This window comes from Plecotus auritus (assembly GCF_963455305.1).
Source record: "Plecotus auritus genome assembly, chromosome: 8".
In the NCBI taxonomy this organism is placed as follows: domain Eukaryota; kingdom Metazoa; phylum Chordata; class Mammalia; order Chiroptera; family Vespertilionidae; genus Plecotus; species Plecotus auritus.
In genome coordinates, this window is record NC_137782.1 from 162,251,121 (window position 1) to 162,273,305 (window position 22,185).

The 22,185-nt window shown below is 37.8% G+C and overlaps 1 protein-coding gene across 3 annotated transcripts in view; it reads right to left on the reverse strand.

Moving 5' to 3' along the window:
* Positions 1-22,185, reverse strand: part of PPP1CB (protein phosphatase 1 catalytic subunit beta) — a 31,556-nt gene continuing 9,371 nt past the window's right edge. For all 3 annotated transcript variants that reach the window (XM_080683656.1, XM_080683658.1, XM_080683657.1), the window contains 7 exons: positions 19,733-19,864; positions 17,365-17,595; positions 12,793-12,897; positions 10,690-10,761; positions 9,546-9,697; positions 4,006-4,140; positions 1-1,835 (listed from right to left, as the gene is read on the reverse strand). In XM_080683656.1, coding sequence (XP_080539782.1) covers positions 1,731-1,835; positions 4,006-4,140; positions 9,546-9,697; positions 10,690-10,761; positions 12,793-12,897; positions 17,365-17,595; positions 19,733-19,864 — 932 coding nt within the window. In that variant the 3' untranslated portion in view covers positions 1-1,730. The remainder of the gene's footprint in view (positions 1,836-4,005; positions 4,141-9,545; positions 9,698-10,689; positions 10,762-12,792; positions 12,898-17,364; positions 17,596-19,732; positions 19,865-22,185) is intronic.

The following is a 22,185-nucleotide window of genomic DNA, read 5'->3' on the forward strand; positions in this document are numbered from 1 at the left end:
TCAGTTAGACAATTTTACTAAATGAGAAAACTACATTTAACATGTGCTTTAAAACAAAATGGAATTAGAAAAAAAGACATATGCATTTGAAAGAACGTTGCACTGAGCTGAAAATCAATTCTCTTGCAGTAATACAATACACCAATTCATAAAACGTAAGTTAACAAAATTCTCAATTTAACATTTTTAACGACAATATTAAGGTCAAGAATTTCACATCTATGGTAGCACACATAAAAGGGCATTATAAATATGATGTCCGTCCCTATGAACTTACAAATTTGACAATGCTCAATAAAAGCTTTTAGAATCACATCGAAAAGTATCACACCCAAAAATCACAAATCTGTGTCCTCTAAGTTCTCCTTATAAAATCTTTATGTTCACTTTTCTAGTCTTGCCATTTGTTAATGCTAACCCTTAAAGGTAGAGAGAGAGAGAGAGAGAGAGAGAGAGAGAGAGAGAGAGAGAGAGAAGAAATGCTGCAAAAAACGCCTGATCATGTACAGAAATTATTGCTACTATAGTTCACTACAAAGCATGTCTATACAATATCATATGGACTTTGATCATGAAAAATCAGAATAAAAATCTTTAGTGACATAAGCCTTACAATCGTATACAACATTCACATGGCATTAATAGACTGTTAAGCACCCAATACCCATAGTTGACAGAATGTCCCACTGACCAGCATTCATTTAAATACGTTCTTCGTACAGAGAAAGGGAGAGAGAGTGTCAGCTTTCCAAGGCTTATCAAAAAGGGATTCCCATGTTTTATGGATCTAAACACAAAAAAATGACAACAAAAACCCAAAAAACAAAATCGATGCAGGTGAGAGTGTTTCCAGAAAGTTAAGCATGCCAAAAGGTGTTTCGTGCAAATTAAAACCTAAAACAAAGGTACCACATAATCACATTACCAACTAGGTGGGTAATACTATATGAACTTTATCTTAAAGTTAAATGAAATGCTACTGCACAATACAGCATCAATCAGTTAAAAATTAGAGTGCACAAATCCATATCTGTGGCAATTTCTGTATGAAGCAAAATATTCACTATCAGCTGTAATGTTTGCCCAAACTGTTGATTAAATCACTGGATTGGACAGTTTGCATACTTTTAAAATATCAACCTCTAAAATTCCTTTTCACAGCAATGAAGCATAAGCTTTCTTAGTAAGATTAAACAGGTACATAAGTAAATAAGCAAGAGAAAATAATAGTTGGTGAATGTCTTTAGAGCTCGTTCCACATTTCACTTTTAAAAATGTTTAGGGGAAAAAATTTAAAATATTTGCCATTATTCTAGCAAAAACAAACAAACAAAACAAAACAAGCCCAAAATAATTAAACAACCAAGCAACACTAAAACCACATTACACAGATGGATCATCATGCTTTCATCTGATTTAACGATCACATCTAGTTTAATTGGGATGCTTTTCAACTTTAAAAACTGTGATAAGTGAAGATGTAACTTTAATGGGTAATTTTGAATTTGGATTTAACTTTGTTGAATATTATAACAGAGTATACTTATTACAATACAGTGTAGCACATCTTTCTATTAGAAAAAAATTTAAGATCCTTTACCCGTCTCCTTAAGTTAAAGGTGTGACATCATAAAGGGTGTCAAATGGCTGGATGGTTTTACAGTGCACACTTATATATTATGAAGTATGTCCTTAACAAATCTGATGGTTTCTTTACACAGTTCCTTTCTTCACCTTTTCTTCGGTGGATTAGCTGTTCGAGGTGGAGTGACCGGACGTCCTGAATTCAGTCCACCATACTGGTACTTAGCTTTCTTTTCAGATGGTTTCAATATCTTAAAGTAAACAATTTATTAACAACGTTATTCTTTCAAGCGCAATAAGTTTAAGAAAATTACTGTTACAACAGTGGATGTGGTTTTTTTTTCTTATTCAATAAATGGCAGAAATTATAAAGTGCAATAAAAATGTAGAAAAAACAGCAAATTTCCACAAATATTTCTCACATTTTAAAGAGTTTGCAAACATCTGAATAGTGCAATTATATCATTCCATCAATAATTTACTAACAAAAGCATGAGTATACGAAACCTATCAACTACCATTCCTTAGATTTAAGCAAAAAAAAATTTCCAATTAGTGTTACCTCTGTGGTGAGGAATACTCGGGCTTTAAGAGTCAAAAAGACCTAGGTTCTCACCATAATTCTGCCACTATTTAGAGGGTAACTAGTCACAAACTCTTCACACCTAATTTTTTTATGTGTAAACAGATCTTTTCATTTAAAAAGCAGCTTTGAGGAAGCATTTGAGATGTTGCTCCCCAGCATATGCCATCAGTTTGCCTCAAATAAACTCATAAAAATTCAAAAAAACCCCCCAAAACAAAAAAACACCCCAAAACAAACCAGCTTTATTTTTATATATTACATATCATAACGTTCACCCATTTAAAATGTATAAGCCAATGCTTTTTAGTATATGTATTTACAGAGTTGTAGAGCAACGGCTATAATCTAATTTTGTCACCCCAAAAGAAACCTTGTTCCCATCCCCTTTTCCACTCCCCTACTCACTTTCCCTCCTTTAACTCTAAACAACCACTAACCAACTTTCTTACTCCATTGATTTCTCTTTTCTGGCTCTTTCATATAAATGGAACCTGACAATATGCGGTATTTTGTGACCTGCTTCTTTGTTTTTAAGATTTATGTATGTTACAGCATATATCAGTACTTCATTACATTTAATTATCAAACAATATGCCATTTTGTTTATTCATTCTTTAGCTGATTGACAATTGGGTTGTTTTCAACCTTTGGCTACTATAAATAATGTTCCTATGCATATGCATGTAATTGAATACCTATTTTTAATTCTTTTGGGTGTATACCTAGGATTAGAATTGCTGGGTCATACAGAAACTCCATTGTTTACTGCGCCATTTTACATTTTCACTATCAATGTACATTTTTACTATAGATGTATGAAAGTTCCAATTTCTCTACATCCGCAGCAATACTTGTTACTGTCTTATTAAAATTGTATTCATTCTGGTGGATGTAAATAGAGCTTTAAGCTCATTATAGGTAGAAAATTTCAATATTTATACAAAAAATGCATACAAAAGGCTTATGAAATGAACTATTCAAAGCATCACAGTGCCTCACTGAAAAATAATATATTAATTCAGCTCCACTATGGTGACTGTTGAAGGATATGGCCTGGTTACTACCCTTAAATTGTAAGTGAGAAGTCAAAAATTTACACTCTATTATACTAGTAGTTACAAACAGTATAATATAAAAAGAAAAAGGGATGGTCTACATTTAAAAAGAGGTTATGTATGTTCGGGGATATAAAATAACCTTTGCAAAAACAAAGTATCAAAGTTGTTTTGGTCTATCAACAAGAATGATTTTAAGTAGCATGTTAAAGTTCTTCACTTTTAAAATATAAATGTTTCTACACTTACAAATGGGTACTTTAAAATTACCTGGAAAGCTTTTCCTTAGGTAAATATTCTGTTATTTTCATCTGTGTTTATAAACTTGGTCTTTAAAACCCTCAATACTAAGGACCCTGCACTCGCCTGTGCCTTTCCCTTCCCTCTCAGCTTCCCTCCAGGCATATTACCTTTGCCTTTCTTTCTCCTAAGCTCCACTTGCCCTTTGGCTTCTATTGTTTCCTGAGCCTATCTAGCCCAACTGGCTTACCTCTACTACCTCTGTAACTTTCTAATTAAACTTTCTCTTAAAATTTTTTTGGGAAAAAAATGACTGATATAACTTAGGTTCCCTAAAACTCTAATATCTGATATATACCAAAAGGCCGAAACTTTTGTGAATAAAAACAGAAATCTCTACTGAGCCTATGCTGAGGTTCACTTCTTAATAAAACTAATTTTCTGCACTGGCTCAAGGAAAGTACACCAGTCTAAAAGAAAATTTCTTCTGACAACACTTTTATTAATTATATTTCCAGTTGTTATAAATTTATATTATACCTGAAATGAACACATCAAAGTTTCATCCACACTCATCATTCCACCAGCATTATCAAATTCACCACAGTAATTTGGGGCTGAAAATAGGGTCACCAATTGTCGTTTAGCAAAAAATTCATATCCATCTTCCACCACCTGTCAAAGGAAATGTCAAAAGAAAAAAACATGTAATTCTCTAAACTCACTGAGATTAATGTAACAAAGACCTAAAAGAAAGCAAACCCCGCTTTAAAGGCTTGATTTTTATTCTTAAACTGCCTTAGAATATTTAAATTAGTGTGCTTTTTCTATGATGGTCAAGATTTAGCTTACATGAAATCATAATAAATTTGACTATTAAGAAGTTTAGAAATCATGCCATTTCCAGGGCTCTGCATATGCTAATATGTAGTGTCTACAGGGAGCCGAGACCCTAAGCACTTCTTAGATGATGGCATTATAATCCAACTATAGAATCCTTAATTCAGTGAACAATAACCAGACAAGGAAAAACCAATTATGGCAAGGTTTTTCTTGCTCCACTTTTAAATTTTATGTTAGTACTATGTAGCTACACATAATGCTCTACTAAATTGAACTTAATTTACACAGATCATACTCCTAAAAAATTAGCTTGTTATAGGTTAAAATTTTAATAATTAAATTTTCTTTAATAATTTAACATAATTTTTAATTTCTGAGTGAATTAATTTATTGTTTCTCATCTCTACAGTTTGAGAGGTAATGATACCTAAACACTTAATATTTATTTATAATGGGCAAGAATACTGTTTGAAGTCTTTTAGGTACCCTTGATTAAGCAACAATTATCCTACAATACTTGCTAAGATAAGAAAGCACCTCCAAAATAATTTATGTTTTAAAATAATTTCTTAGTATCAGGTATATGCTCATGATGTAATTATCTCATGGTAGAATTTAGATATTAACTTTTTCTGTTAAGACCCTGGCCACCTTATCTACTCCAGGCTCAGCATGGTGCTTGGCACTCAGTACATCCTTTTAGTTCTTAGTTTCCTTGTTCACTTGTTCATTCAATCACACATTTACTGAAAGAACAGCTTTGTTCCTACAGAAAATATTTGGAGTTTGTGTTATTTCTCATCACAAGTCTCTTAATATTAGAGATAATATGTGTTGTGTATTGGTTTGATATGATTTCAAATCCACCTGCTTATGACAAAAATGAAGTTTGTAAGAGTAAAGTTGTTTTGTTTGTTTGTTTGTTAATATATCTATTGACTTCAGAGAGGAAGGGATAGGGAGAGAGAGAAAGAAACATCGATGATGAGAAAGAATCATTGATTGGCTGCCTGCTACATGCCCCCTACTGGGGATTGAACCCGCAACCCAGGCATGTGCCCTTGGCAGGAATTGAACTTGGGACCCTTCAGTCCACAGGCTGATGCTCTATCCACTGAGACAAACCAGCTAGGGCAGTAAAGTTGTTTTGATATAAGAATGAGGTAAGCTGTGTCAGGATGTCATGATCTCATCTGTTGTCATTGATAAGCACTCAGCAGCTCAGCTGCTATGGGATGCTGCTGGGGGTTTAGCAAAAAAACATTTGCCCTAAGCCAATTTGGCGAGAGCACTGGCCTTCAGATTCAAGGGGTCACAGGTTTGATTCCAGTCAAGGGCATGTATCTCGACTGCAGGCTCTAGCCCCAAGCATGCAATCTATCAGGGCGCACACGGGAGGCAACCAATTGATGTTCTCTCTCACATCCATGTTTCTCTCTCTCTGACTCTCCCCCTCCCTATCACTGCCCCCCTCCCCCCCCAAAAAAAAAACAATGGAAAAACATATCCTCAGGTGAAAATTAACAACAAAAAATAATTTTAAAAACATGTAAAGAAGCAACTATGGCAAGGGAACATTTAAACTATAAATACCCAGAGTTTGTGAAGAACATGTGAGGGTTCCTGGAGACTCTGCTGACCTAATTAACTCTCTTAAGGGCATTAGCTCCTCTCCTGGTAAAAGCTTATCAGTAGGGAGAAAGCTGTGCAGCAGCCCCCACAAAGGAGATCATCTTACCTTGTCAACACTAGCTCTATCATTGCCTAGCAACATGCTCTAGTAACAAGGGACTTTTACTTGTCACTTCTCCTTGGCTAAATCATCTCTCCTAAGCCTGAGTACCAACCAAGTCCTATAAAGGTACACTTCAGTTCAATTAGAAATTTATTACTTTCTTTCCCTTTGCCTGGTACAATAGTGTGTGTAATCTATTATTGCTTTGGAATATATTCTTTTTTTTAGATTTTTTCAAAACTGATTTTTAGAGAGAGAGATCATTGATGTGAAAGCAAAACATTACTGCCTCCTTCCTGCATGTCTCCCTACTGGGGATTAAGCCAGAAAACTGGGCATGTACGTGCCTGACTTGGAAATCAAACTGGTAACCTTTCAGTGCGAAGGACAACGCCCAACGGAGACACAAAGGACATAGCGAATGTTATTTCTTTATTGGCTTATTAAGAGACATAATCCTCTGTAGTATTGGCTTGTGAAATTCTAATTCCTGCAGTGAACCTGTGTTAAATCACTGACAAAGATAATCTTGGTCTCTGAGCATAATTTGCTGCCCAAAACAATATCCTATCTAATAAAAGAGTAATATGCAAATTGACCATCACTCCAACATAAAAGATGGCCGCCCCCATATGGTCAAAGATGGCTGCCCCCATGTGGACACAAGATGGCCACCACAAGATGGCCAGTAGGGGAGGGCAGTTGTGGGTGATCAGGCCAGCAAGGGAGGCAGTTGGGAGGGACCAGGTCTGCAGGGGAGGGCAGTTGGGGGCAATCGGGCCTGTAGGGGAGGGAAGTTGGGGGCGACCAGGCCTGCAGGGGAGGACAGTTAGGGGTGACCAAGCCAGTAGGGGAGGGCAGTTAGGGGCAATCGGGCCAGCATGGGAGCAGTTAGGCGTTGATCAGGCTGGCAGGGGAGTAGTTAGGGGTGATCAGGCTGGCAGGCAGAAGCAGTTAGGGGCAATCAGGCAAGTGAGTGGTTGGGAGCCAGCAGTTCTGGATTGTGAGAGGGATGTCCGACTGACCATTTAGGCCCAGATTGGAGAGGGTGCAGGCTGGGCTAAGGGACACACACACACCCCCGTCCAGTGCACGAATTTTGTGCACCGGGCCTCTAGTTTTTTTAAATAAGCACAATAGGGTTTTGGAGGCGTCTAGAAAAATGACCACACAAACTATGGTATTCCAGTAACCTACTTTTAAAATCATCACTTTAAAAAAAAAAAAAAAGACCAGTGAATGGAGCTCTAAAGCTGGGGGGTAAAATAAAGAGTATAGTGGGTATTTTGTAAGGAAATTTAGCAACTCTGACCTCTTATCTAATGGAAGGCTTAAATGAGAAGCCAGTCACCTGTGTTTATCATGTAGAATCACAAAGAGGTAGAAGTAGTCATGTGTCATGGGTATAAAGCCCCAAAGAAAAGGGAGGTATTGTGGAACAGCATAAACTTAATAAATTTTGCATAACAAGGAGTCTTTAAAAAACATTATATTTACAAATTTCAAATACTTTTAGTACTTTTAAAAAAGTAGCCCAATGAAGTTTTTTTTTTTTTAAATATATTTTATTGATTTTTTACAGAGAGGAAGGGAGAGAGATAGTTAGAAACATCGATGAGAGAGAAACATTGATCAGCTGCCTCCTGCACACCTCCCACTGGGGATGTGCCCACAACCAAGGTACATGCCCTTGAGTGGAATCAAACCTGGGACCTTTCAGTCTGCAGGCTGACACTATCCACTGAGCCAAACCGGTTTTGGCCCAAAAAAGTTTTTAAAAATGCTTCTGGACCCTAGCTAGTTTGGCTCAATGGAATAGAGCGTCAGCCTGCAGACTGAAGGGTCCCAGGTTTGATTCCGGCCAAGGGCACATGCCTGGGTTGCGGGCTTGATCCCCGTAGGGGGCGTGCAGGAGGCAGCCAATCAATGATTCTCATCATTGATGCTTCTATCTCTCTCTCTCTCTTCTTATTAAAATCAATAAAATATATTAAAAAAGAAAAAATGCTTCTGGGCCTAGCTGGTTTGGCTCAGCTGAAGGGTCCTGGGTTTGATTCCAGTCAAGGGCATGTGCCCGGGTTGCGGGCTCGACCCCCAGTAGGGGGTGTGCAGGAGGCAGTCGATCAATGATTCTCTCTCATCATTGATGTTTCTATCTCCCTTTCCCATCTTCCTTCCTCTCTGAAATCAATAAAAATATATTAAAAAAATAAAATTAAAAAATGCTTCTGAATGTATTTCATATTAGTTATGTTTTAGAAAACATGAAGCTTTGGTATATTAAATTGTTAAAATAGGCTTTTAATTAATTGCTTTATTCAACAAACACTAAGAGCATGGTTTAATATGTAATTTATATGGCAGTGAATATTGAAAGATTAACAAGTCATAATCCCCTCCTTAAAAAGTGTACAATTTAGTGGCAAAGGACATAAAAACAATAAACAAATAAATGAATAAACCTAAATTGTATATATTCATTTTATAATGAAAATTCAAATATGTACAAAAGTTAGTAAACTCCCACTTACTAACCACTGATTTAATAATTATCAACATTTCTTTCATTTAGCCCCCACTTTTTTTCTGATGTGTTTTTTTTTTTTAATATGTTTTATTGATTTTTTACAGAGAGGAAGAGAGAGGGATAGAGAGTTAGAAACATCGATGAGAGAGAGACATCGATCAGCTGCCTCCTGCACGCCCCCTACTGGGGATGTGCCTGCAACCCAGGTACATGCCCTTGACTGGTATCGAACCTGGGACCCTTCAGTCCACAGGCCGACGCTCTATCCACTGAGCCAAACCAGTTAGGGCTGATGTGTTTTGTTTTTAAAATATATATATTATTTTTTGATTGATTTCAGAGAGGAAGGAAGTGGAAAAGAGAGACAGAAACATCCTGCACGCCCTACACTGGTGATTGAGCCCGCAACCCGGGCAATGTGCCCTGCCAGGAATTTAACTGTGACTGCCTGGTTCATAGGTCGATGCTCAACCATGGAGCCATGCTGGCCAGGTTCTGCTGATGTGTTTTAAAGCAACATTTCTGATATGGACATCCTTCTTATATAACAATAATGACATACCATCACAGCTAAAGCAGTTAACAACAATTACTGGATTTCTAATACCCCATTTATAATCAAATTTCCTCAACTTTCTAAAAAATGTCTTTTTACAGTGTGGTTGGTTCTTATCAAAATCCCCACAATTCATTGGGTTATTATCTATAATATGTAAATATCATATTATAATGGGATAAAATATTTCTAGAAAGCTTCAGACAAACACTGAAAAATTTATTAAATTGCAGTATAACTGCAAAAATATATTATTTTGAAACATTTCCTGTTAAAGTGTGAGAAAGGGTTTACAAATCATTAGACTGTTAACTGTGAATACAAGGTATAGGCTTCACCTCTCAGTTTCCTAAAAAATAAAAGTAGATTTGTGTGAAGTTAATAAATATCAAAATACACAAAAGTTTTATATTTCATACCTGATGAGCTCGACAAATTAAGTCTAAATCATGACGATTTAGAAATTTACTGACTACATCAGCTCCAAAAGTGAAGGAAACACCACGATCATTTTCTCCCCAGCCTTGCACATCCTTATCTGGGTCAGACCATAGCAAATCACAGAGCAAACCTTTAAAAAATAAAAACAGCAATGAATAAAGCAAAACAAAGTTTATAAAGTAAAGTATACATTCACACATTTCTTCTCCTATCCCCTAACCCTTTAATAAACAGTAACAATTTTTTTTGCCTCTGGTATCCCAGTTTATCAAACTTAGCCATTCTTTATTAAAGCCCCATACAAATATAATCATCCCTGGTTTCTTAAGGTAGTACTTTCAACCTTTTCCACATAGAGGAAATATGTGTATGTCTCACTCTAAGAACACACACAATATATGGAAAAGGCTGTTCATCTTTTGTATGTGGTTTCTCCATATTGATAACGAAGTAACACACAGCATTTCCTGAATAGTTCATCCTTTCCTTACAGAGCTACCTACACTGTCTATTTCTGGGTACTGTAGTCTACTCCACTAATCAATTTTACTTATCCCTGAGCCAACAACACACTAGAGCTTTTAAATAAATCTGTATTTGGTAGGGTTCTATTATTTATTACATAAACCAATTCTACTTCCACTAAATATAATTAAATTCAAATATGCCAATCCTATATAATAAAAGCCTAATATGCTAAGTGTCCAGTCGTCTGTTCAACCAAAGCATAATGTGCTACTGATATGCTAAGGCCGCTCAACTGCTTGCTATGACGTGCACTGACCACTAGGGGGCAGACGCTCCAACTGGTAGGTTAGCTTGCTGCTAGGGTCCAGCCAATCGGGACTGAGTGAGACGAGCCGGACCTGGAGCCCTCCTGTGGTCCCTCCCTGGCTGGCCAACCTCCCGCATCCCTCCCTGGCCCTGATAGTGCACCAGTGGGGTCCTTCCGCCTGGCCTGTGCCCCCTCACAATGCAGGACCCCTCAGGGGATGTTGGAGAGCCGGTTTTGGTCCGACCCCCGCAGGCCAGGCCAAGGGACCCCACTGGTGCACGAATTTGTGCACCAGGCCTCTAGTATTTTACATAAAACAATTAAGCAAACATCTCTATATACATAACCTGTATCAGGGACATCAGTGGGTCTCATAATTCTCCGAATCTGCTCCATAGATTGCAGGTCTGGTGACAGTCCTATAAATAAAAACATGAGTCAATAGTACTGACATCTAAAATAATTTCACCCAAACAAAAAAAAATATTTAATTAAGTAGATTCACTATGTGAAATTAAAGACAGTTAAAGTGTTCCTTTTAATATTTTGTTATTAAATAGAATCCCATTTTGATATAACAACATTATAATTAGCTTCTCCACTCTTCCCTACCAGGGAATGAAATTCTCTTTCATTTCAAAAAATTTCCCAAGGAAAGAAATCCACCACTCTTCTTTCTTTCCAACCATTCCCTGTCCTTCATAGGAACATACTCAATTCCAATCTTTCCAACCATTTTGCCACTTATCACCTACTCTTAAACATACTTCTAAGTTAAAGTGCCCCACTCTGTCCCATTAGACCTTCCTATAATCCATGCCAACATGCTCATTATCTTCACAAAAGCATAATTGTTGAACAGAATGATAAACATGAAAATACTTTGTAATCTTTCTTTCTTTTTTTTTTTTTTAAAGGTGACGTTTATTAAGGGTTTCCTCCGTTACTCTTTTTTAAAAAAATATATTTTATTGATTTTTTACAGAGAGGAAGGGAAAGGGATAGAGAGTTAGAAACATCGATGAGAGAGAAACATCGATCAGCTGCCTCCTGTACACTCCCCACTGGGGATATGCACGCAACCAAGGTACATGCCCTTGACCGGAATCGAACCTGGGACCCTTCAGTCCGCAGGCCGATGCTCTATCCACTGAGCCAAACCAGCTAGGGCTACTTTGTAATCTTTCAAGCAGTACATAGGTAATAGCAAGTATTTCTCTTTGGTAGACAATCTAAGCATCATCACAAAGAATGAACCTAAGTATTCATACTCCTTACTGCTTGCTACACTTCTATTCTTAGCTATGCTAATGTGCAAGAGCTACAATTTCTTAAATGTTTAGTATCTATTGTAAAATGTTTCAATTAACACAGTGAATTATGTACCATTAGAGAATAAACTACTTATTTTCTCAGGCCTAGAAAAGTGCATCTATCTTTTTAGCATTGTCTTACTTAATTTTTCCCACATACTGATAGAAAACTAATTTTCTTACAGTATTTTCATTAAATTACTTCCCTGTATAAAAAACCAATATGGCTATCAAACCATTCAATAAACTCCTTTGCTCAGTATTCAAATCTCTATTATCTGATCCCATTCATCATTCCCCAACATGTACTTGACATTCTAGACAGGCCAGTCCTCACTCATTTCTTGAACTAAACATAAAGATTGTCTTATGTTTCCACCTCTCCAAAACCTACTTATCCTCCAAAACCTGTGTCTCCATAAACATTTACCCAACAATTCTCTCCTTTTCCTGACTTCTCATAATTACTGTCTCTATAAGTACTTTGACATAAATTCCTTTCATTACTCAATATCTGTTTGAAAGTATACATTTTATCAATAGACTTTTAAATTCCTCAAGATAGCCAACTCATATATTGGTACCATATCTATATCTATATCTATATCTATATATTTTTATGGCATGTAGCCAGATGCTAGAAATGTATTAGTCTCTCAAATAAACTTTCAAAAATCAAGCTTATTTAACAAGTCATACAGGATAACATTCTACCAAAAATTATTTTTAGGATTAAAGCAGACATATTACATAAAGCCTAGAACTCTTGGCATGTAGGAAATAATAAATTATGTTTGGATTCTGATAAAAGGCATTAATAAAGGCAGGAAAACAACGATCCTCTTATTTTTTTTCAGATAGTAGGGGCATCTTCCTGTTACAAATGAGGCAAAAGGATGATTTTTTTTTAAAAAAAAAACTATGGTTATCCTCCTATGTGAAATTCTTTAAAGATAAATACTAAATTTTCATTTTCATTATGTATAAATATCGTAAATTTCTAGGTAGTAGAAGAGATTTTAGCCATGTTTAAAAACAGTTTTAATCACTTGAGTTTTCACAAAAGCACTGTTTAAATATTATAGGAATTTTCTAAATAACAGAAGAAAAACCCATGAGGTAAATTTAGTAGTCTACCTCCATGACAACAAAAGATCTTCTCATCCACAATGGCGGCTATAGGCAGACAGTTGAAACAATCAGTGAAGGTCTTCCACAACTTAATATTAAACCTTCGTTTGCCTACAAAAAGAACAAGCAAATAGAATAAATACATTTAAACTGTTCTCATTAGTTATCTCACAGCCACAGGATTATGAATGATTTCAATTTTATGTTTATCTAGCACTGTTTTTCTCTATAATGAACAAGTGCTACTTGTATATTTTAAAAATGGTAATACATTTAAAAAACATTTACACCTTCAGTAAAGTTACAAAGACTTCAAAGATTGTGCTAGGTGTTCTATGAAACAAATACATTGAACACTTGTCTTTTAAGATCACTGTAACATAGCAACTTTGAAAGAGTCTAATAGACTATTAGTTTATTTTTTCCATTCAATATGTATACTAGTTACATATCTAGCCAAATAAATAAACAGAAGCAAAAGGGGTGCCTCTGGACATTGTCCATTTTAACTCTAATATACTGAGTAATACAGCATAAACTTATTACCAATAAAGGAAAACTTCCAAGTGCTTAACTGGTATTCACTTTTGAATGAATTACAGCTTGGCACTATAGCAAGTATAAAGCCAAAATTTTCCTTTAGTCTAGCATAAAAAGCTACAACAAAGACAATCTTAAGTGTATGTTCACCTTTTTAGTGTTACTCAATTTCTCTGAATTTGGCAATAAGTTGCAACAACTAACCCAGGGAAGGGATGAAAGACGCAAACACTAATTTCCTATAGTTTTATGCCTTAACCTGTCTCTCAATGGTAAGTCTAATTCAAAGCAGTGCTTGTAAGCTGTCCTCACATACATTATTTCATTTCATATAATTTCTATCCTGAGGACATTCAAGCCTGTATTTTATCTTTTAAAAATATACCTTTATTTCTGATGTAGCTTTAGAAAAGTGGTTATAGTTTGATATACTACAACCCACTTTCTGTCTGCTGGTCTGATTAAATAATTGAAACTACATACTACCCCTCAGAAATAAAAATCTATAATAATAAAAGTGTAATATGCTAATTAGATCAGACGTCCTTCCGGAAAAAGCTGGGGCTGCCAGGAAGCCCGGGTCCCGGGTGCCTGCCGGCGGCCAGAAGGAAGCCTGGGTCCTGGGTGCCAGAGGGAAGCCGGTGCTGGCAGCCAGGGGAAGGAAGGCCTACTCTTGCATGAATTTCATGCATCGGGCCTCTAGTACAATATAAAAATCAAAGAATCATTCTGATTAGAATGTAAGCTCCATGAAAATAGTGATTAGAATACCTTACAATATCATCCTTGATAATACAACAGTACAAAAGAACCAGTCTTAAAAGAAAGAAAAAAGGAGATATTGCCCAACAAAACTATTATTAGTAAAACCACTTTGGCAAGCATTGTAACATTATCTAGTGAAGTTAAAGATATGCCTACACTTGGCCTGGCAATTCCACTACCAGGAATTTATCTTAAGAAATGGTACTTGATGCTGCTGCTAAATCCTGAAACATTTTTGAGGGTCATAGTGATTCGGCAGTGAAATCAGTTGCTTTTTGGCTTTCTCCACTGAGGATTCAGTCTTCTCTCATTTGCTAAGTAATCACTCTTTCCAAGTTTTACTTTCTCTCCCTTTTTTTTTTTTTAAACTTGCAAGCTTATGCATTAAAATTCCCTTTCCTATTCTTTTAGGAGAGTTACAGAAAGAATTAAAGGAGGTGTATGTGTTTAATCAACAGTTTTTATTTAGAAGTTCCATACTTTTTTCATTATATATCAAGCTCTTACACACTGTTTTCAATGACTAACCTTTCTCCCTAATGTACATCTGTCATTTCTTCTACTGGAGTCCAAAACCATCCAATTTTGATGTTGAAAGATTGAAATATTTATCACAAAATAGTTAATAATCAAGAGGGAATTAGAATAAGGGTAATTTTTTAAGTTTTATTTTTTCTTTCTTATCTATACTAATAAAAGGGTAATATGCAAATTGGTCATGATGCCCTCACAGTAACAACCGAACAGCAGGCTGCATGGGGCAATAAGGCTGGCAGGGGGGTTAGTGAGAGACGACCAAACGACTCACCAGCAGGCTGCGTGGGGTGACCAGGCCAGCAGGGGGGTTAGCGAGGGATGACCAAATGACTGACCAGCAGGCTGCGGGGGTGACCAGGCTGGCGGGGGAGGGGGGGCAGTGAGGGGCAACCAGGCTGGCAGGGGGGCAGTTGGGGGTGACCAGGCCAGCAGGGGGGCCAGTTAGGAGCGATCAGGCAGGCAGGCAGGTGAGCAGTTAGGAGCCAGCGGTCCCAGATTGTGAGAGGGATGTCCGACTGCCAGTTTTGGCCTTATCCCTGGGATCAGCCTGAAACCAGCAGTCAGACATCCCCCAAGGGGTCCCTGATTGGAGAGGGTGCAGAATGGGCTGAGGAGACCCCCTCCCCCTCTGCACGAATTTCATGCACCGGGTCTCTAGTGTCCTAATAATATACTTGTTAGCTGAATGGTCCTTTAGATCATTCAGTGGCTCGTGAAGAAAGAGAGTTAGTACACCATACATTTAATACTCTGTTCATGCTTGATATACCTGCCAATTTTGCGAAGACAAATAAGGGTATAAATGATTAAATGAATGGCTGGTAAACTCTATACATTTGAGGCCAGTTTTCAACTGGTTAGATACTTGGGATTTAGAATTTAGGTGAATTAGTTATGAACAGTCCTTTCAGTTTTATATCATTCCTCATAGGCCCAAAGTATTGATTATAGCAACTATACCTCTAGGGCATGTCCACACTATGGATTAGGGAAGGGGAGCGTGTTCAGATCCAAGCTATCTTTAGAACTGCAGCACAGTGAGAGGCTGACTGACTGGAATTCTAATATTGTAGCAATTCCAAATTGCCAGATTCTTAAAGGAGTTACCTGATAAAACTTGACAAACCAGAAAATTCACATCAGTATTTACTCTGATGATGCTTAAAAGGTAGTAAAGTTATATTAGAGACTAGAGGCTCAGTGTACGAAATTTGTGCACGGATAGGGTCCCTAGGCCTGACAGGCAATCAGGGCCCATCGGGGCCTTCCAGCTGCTGGCTGGGCCTTCCTTCGTTCTGCGCTGCCCCCTGATGGTCAGTGCACATCATAGGGAGTGATAGAACTCCTGAGGGGACACTTTGCATATTAGCCTTTTATATGTGTAGAAGACAAGATAGCATCTGAGCCTTTTAAAAATAAATTATATTTTGGTAAAAGAAAAAAATACATATTCGTGGTTGAAGTTCATAACATATAATTAAGTAAATGTTGAATCACTTTATATCCATACCAGTAGTGGCTGAGAGTACCTTTTTCTGCATCTTGGTCAACACCAGGAATTAACAGTCTTTGTCAAGGTGATAGGTGAAAAACAGTATCAATTTAATTTATTTAATAGTTAGGCTGAAGATTTTTTCTATATTTTTGTCCACTTGTATTTCTTCTTTTGTGACATGCCTATTCATGTTTTGTTGATTTTTTAAATTAATTTGTAAAAGCTTTTTGTATTTAAGGATACTAACCTTTTGTCTACAACACATTACCCATGGGTTTTTTCCCTAGTTTATTTTTTACTTAAGGAATCTTTTCAGTGATTGTTTAAAAGTTTTACATTATGTACTGTCTGATCTTACAACTGAGATCATCTATCTTGTGCACTGCTGCATTCCCAGTGTATAGAATAGTGCCAGACATGTAACACTTCCTTAAACCTTTGTCAAATAATGATTATATGAACTAAAGAGACAGGAGTTTAAATAGGACTGTACCATATTTAAGGATAGAGAAAAAAGCAAAAATAGATTCTAATTGAGAACTCAGCACTGAAAAACAATAAATTCAATTTGAAAATTATTGTAATTGGTTCTAAATTGTAATTAACCAAATATATGTTTACTTTCAAATGCTAAAAAACAAAAACAAAAGACCAATTCAAATGTAATGGGATAATTCAGTAATGACACTTGGAAGCAGTACCGCACAACAGCAAATCAGTGATTTCTTACTGCTAAAAAAAGTACAACAATAAGGATACCCCAGAATATTCAGTATCTTTATCTCTCTAATTTATAAGTATAGACTAACATCCTAAAATAAACTTGAACTTTTAAAATAATTTCATAGGATGTCTCAATATTTCTTTGACAAAGAGCCAGTAAGATTTCCTGTTATATCACAAGAATGCTGAGAGCTAAAACCTTAATGGACACTAGAAAACCAGAAGCTACTGTCTGTAGTAACCTCTATTCCACTTGGATATTTTACTATGTAAGCTAATTACAAAAGGTCCTTTCAGCCAAACAAACTGCAGTCAACCTGAAAGAGATCGCAGGGAACCAATTTAACTAGTAACATTTCCCAGTTTCAGGTTCCTCTTCCATGAAAGATTCTCTTCTTGGGCTTATGCTTAATATATCAAATTTTTTTAAAAACTCTAAATTGAAAGAACTCTTTTTAAGTAAAAAATTATTAGGAACTTTTTCCATTAATAAAAAATAGGTTTTTATTTTTACTTACATTCATCATAGAATCCATAAATACGATTGATGCTAGCACACTCATGGTTTCCTCTCAAGAGAAAGAAGTTCTCTGGATATTTGATTTTATAAGCCAATAGCAAACAAATGGTTTCCAAAGACTGCTTTCCTCTGTCCACATAATCTCCTAAGAAAAGATAGTTGGCTTCTGGTGGAAAGCCTCCATATTCAAATAATCGCAGTAAATCTGTATACTGTCCATGAATATCTCCTAAAAAGAGAAAAAGTCAGCTTTAGAATATTTGGTTACTGTTGTACAATCACTTTCTATGAAATGATTCCTCATGTTTACTCCCTTGTGTAATCCTCTCCCTTGAATGTGGGCTGTAGTGACTTGCTTCTAATAAAGAGGATATAGCAAAAGTAAGAGGGGCTGTAACATCTGAGATTGTTACAAGATTGTGACTGCCCTGAATGGTTTGGCTCAGTGGATAGAGTGTCGGCCTTCGGACTGAAGGGTCCCAGGTTCGATTCCGGTCAAGGGCATGTACCTTGGTTGCGGGTACATCCCCAGCGGAGCGGGGCGGGGCGGGGCGGGGGGGTGCAGGAGGTGGCTGATCAGTGTTTCTAACTCTCTATCCCTCTCCCTTCCTCTCTGTAAAAAAATCAATAAAATATATTTAAAAACAAACAAACACACAAAAGATTGTGACTTCCATCTTGCTTGTACTCTCCTGCTTTCTCTCACTCTTAATGATGAAGCCAGCTGCCTTCTGGAAAAGCACACATGGCAAAGAACTGAAGGAGGCCTTTGGCCACCTGCTCAGTAGGAACAGAGGCCCTCAATCCATTAGCACATAAGGAACTGAATCCCTTCCCAGTTGAACCTCGAAATGACCACAGCCCCAGATGACACCTTGACTATAGTTCTTTGGAGAGCCCTAGAACCAGAGGGCCCAGGTAGTCTGGGTCCAAAATCCTGACTCACAAAAACTGTGAGGTGATAAATTAATGTTGTTTTAAGCAATAAGGTTTTGGGGTGATTTGTTATACAACAACAGAGTACTAATACAGTTAATCTTATTATCTGGTAGTTAAACTTAGGTCCTATTGTTATACCAAATAGCAAGACAAATAGCAAGAACTCATATAGTAGATCACTAAGAAATATGAAAAATAAATTTTTTAAAATCCTCACCCAAGAATACATTTTTCATTGATTCTAGAGAGAGAGGAAGGGCGAGGGAGGAAGAGAGAGAGAAACATTGATTGGTTGCCTCCCATATGCACCCCAAATGGCGATAGAACCCGCAATGCTTCAGTGCATGGGACAACATTCCAACTAACTGAGCCAGACTGGCCAGGGCCAGATAAATTCTGCATATAGCAAATAATCCTTAATTGAGCAAAAACTGATGGTTAAGTCCATAAACACTATGTCTTAATCACTAATAGCCACTACCAAGAAAAACTGCATTATTAAACCAAAAGCCAGCACAATACATTATTTATACCACTTCCTGCTGTTAGATGAACTATGTAAAAATGTGATCACTCCACTTAAGGTCTTAAGTTTTTGTTTTTGGCCAAAAGCCATTATAAGACTTAAAAGAACAAACTGTAAAGTTACATAATTTTCAAAATAAATCAAAATGATCACAACAAAGCTAGAATACCATGAACATTGCCATATTGACACTAATTCTGTACCTGTTTTTTCTTAACTTGTGCACCGACATGCCTATTTCACCACTTCTTTAACATTAGATAATCAATTTTTTGATGTATTTTCAATCTGATTATCATTCAGGATTTGATTTTGAATTGCATTTCCCTGACTACTAGTGAGATTGAGGATCTTACATATATTGGCCATTTGAATTTCTTCTAAGATCTGACTCTTTTTATTTTTTTGACTGTATAGCCTTTTCTTATTTATTTATAAAAACTCTTTTACATAGTGTGAACAGCAATCTTTTTATCTGTTGTATATGTAGCTAATATTTTGTAACTTGTCATTTCATGAAAGATTCAATTTTAAAAATATATATATTTTTATTGACTTCAGAGAAGGAGGGAGAGAGAAACATCAGTGATGAGAGATAATCATGGTTCAGCTGCCTCCTGCACACCCACCACTGGGGACCGAGCCCACAACCCGGGCATGTGCCCCTGACCAGAATCAAACCCGGACGGAACCCTTTAGTCCCCAGGCCAACGCTCTATCCAGTGAGCCAAACTGGCCAGGGCAAAAGTTTCAATTTTTATAGAATTTTATAAAAGAAAATCTTTTAGTCTTCTCTTTTATACAAAAACTTTAAAATGTTTTCCCTAGATGATCTTCAATGTAAATATAGGAGAAAAACAGATTCAAAAGAGATTGTTTCCAGCTTTACCCATTTACTTACCACAAATTTTCAGCGGTGCTTCCAATTCCAAAAGAATAGGCTGACTGAGAAAGATCTCCCGAGACTTGATACATAAGCCCCGAACTTCTGCTTCAGTCATCTGCACAATCTTTCCTGGACGACATCCTCGTACTGATAAACAATGAATAAATGGTCAGTTTTCTAAAATTTATCCATAAAATAATATTTTAACAGGCAGCAAACTATCAGAAAACCTGTTAGGTCCTATGACTAACAGTAAGGTTATTCTATGATCTTTTGCTTCTATCTCCATTCTTGTTAGTTCTTGATGCTCCGGCAAGTTGCTACCATGGAAATGCAGCCCTCTTTGTTCTTCAGCGGCTAACTTGAGGCCTCACAGCCCTAAAATGATTCAGGGACAGCACCTGTTGAGTATCTGGCCTATTCTCTCAGCAAAGTCTTGCATCCTATCTAATAAATCCTATCTAATGAAAGAGTAATATGCAAATTGACCGTACCTCTGCTACACCCACAAACCACGCTCACCAGCCAATCAGGAGGGAATATGCAAATAAACCCAACCAAGATGGCTGCAGCCACAGAGAGCAGGAGGGAGGCTTGGGTTTCCCGGAGGAAGCCAAGCTTTCCGCCTGCCCTTGCCCACCCAGGCCTCCACTCAAGGCTACAAAGATTCAATTATAGAAGATAAATAAAGCCCAACAGAAATGGCAGCAGCCACAGAGCTGGAGAGAGCAGGAGGCTAGGGTTGCCCCCGGCGATGGAGGAAGCCAAGCTTCTGCAGCCCTGGCCTGCTTTGGCCTCCGTTTAAGGCTACAGAGTTTCAATTATAGAAGATACATAAATCCCAACAGAAATGGCTGCTGCCATGGAGCAAGCAAAAGGCTTGGTTCCACTCCAGGCTACAAAGTTTCAACTATAGAAGATAAATAAATCCCAGATCCCAGGGCTTCCGCTTGGGAGGCCGGGGGGCGTGGCCGGCCTGCAAACCACCACAGGCCCCTCACCCAGGACACCCCACACCCCAAGGGAACCCCCACCCTGATCCAGGACACCTTTCAGGGCAAACCAGCTGGCCCCCACCCATGCACCAGGCCTCTATCCTATCTAATAAAAGAGTAATATGTAGATTGACCATCACTCCAACACACAAGATGGCTGCCCCCATGTGGACACAAGATGGCCACCACAAGATGGCCTGTAGGGGAGGGCTGTTGGGAGGGACCAAGCCTGCAAGGGAGGGCAGTTGTGGGTGATCAAGCCTGCTGGGGAGGGCAGTTAGGGGTGACCAGGCCTGCAGGGGAAGGCAGTTAGGGGCAAACAGGCTGGCAGGGGAGCAGTTAAGCATCAATCAGGCTGGCAGGGGAGTGGTTAGGGGGTCATCAGGCTGGCAGGCAGAAGCGGTTAAGGGCAATCAGGAAGGCAAGCAGGCGAGCAGTTGGGAGCCAGCAGTCCTGGATTGTGAGAGGGATGTCCGACTGCCCGTTTAGTCCCGATCCACTGGGATCGGGCCTAAACGGGCAGTCGGACATCCCTCTAGGTGTCCCAGATTGGAGAGGGTGCAGGCTAGGTTGAGGGACACCCCTCCCCGCCCCGTGCACGAATTTCGTGCACCAGGCCTCTAGTTTAATAATAAAATGCCAAAATAGCATCATTAAGAAGCTGTGGCTATGAAGAAAGGAAGATTAGGAAAAGCAGCTGTCAGGTGATTTAGCTTCACACACTTCTTGGAATATTATCAGCAATCCCAAGAATTTTATCAACTAATGTCGGACGTTAGGCACCATTTAATGCTGGTGGTCTTGATCTGGGGCATTTAAAAGGGTTCAGTAATCTGGAGAAGGGGCTGTGCGTAAATTAATAAAGAGTCCAGAGACGAAACAGAATTTTGAAAGGCATTTGGGGGGGGGGGGGCAGAGGAGCCTGGCTAAAGAAACCAAGTTCTCCTCTTCTCAGGACCCCTTGCTTTTTATTATAACATAAATTGTCCTAAGGCAAGGTGGAGATATACACATCAAAGGCCAGGGTTTCGTATACAAATCCATTGTCAGATTGGTGGAGTTACCTCCTGCTGTTCAGGTGTTTGGCCAGGAGGAGGCAATAACATGTAGATTAAGATGCCCTGAGCTGTCTGGCAGTAAACAATCATCCTTTTCAGGTTTGGGGAAATGCCTTTAGCCATTCGTAGCAGACGATAACATATGTGACTCAGCCCTTGTTGAGTCCCCAAGTTCCATCAACCTTTCGATGAAACTCCTGCAATCATGACATGCTGGAACTGGCTTCCGGCAATCAACTACCACTTCTATTTTCCAATCAAAACAAAACAGATTTTCAAAGGTGCCAGCCAGATATTTAATAAATTTTAATGCATTATTATGTTTATAATAGGGCATTATATTAAAAATTCTATAAGCTAGTTAGATGAAGAAAAACTTTTCACATGAATGAGAAAATAAAATTCATTAACTAAT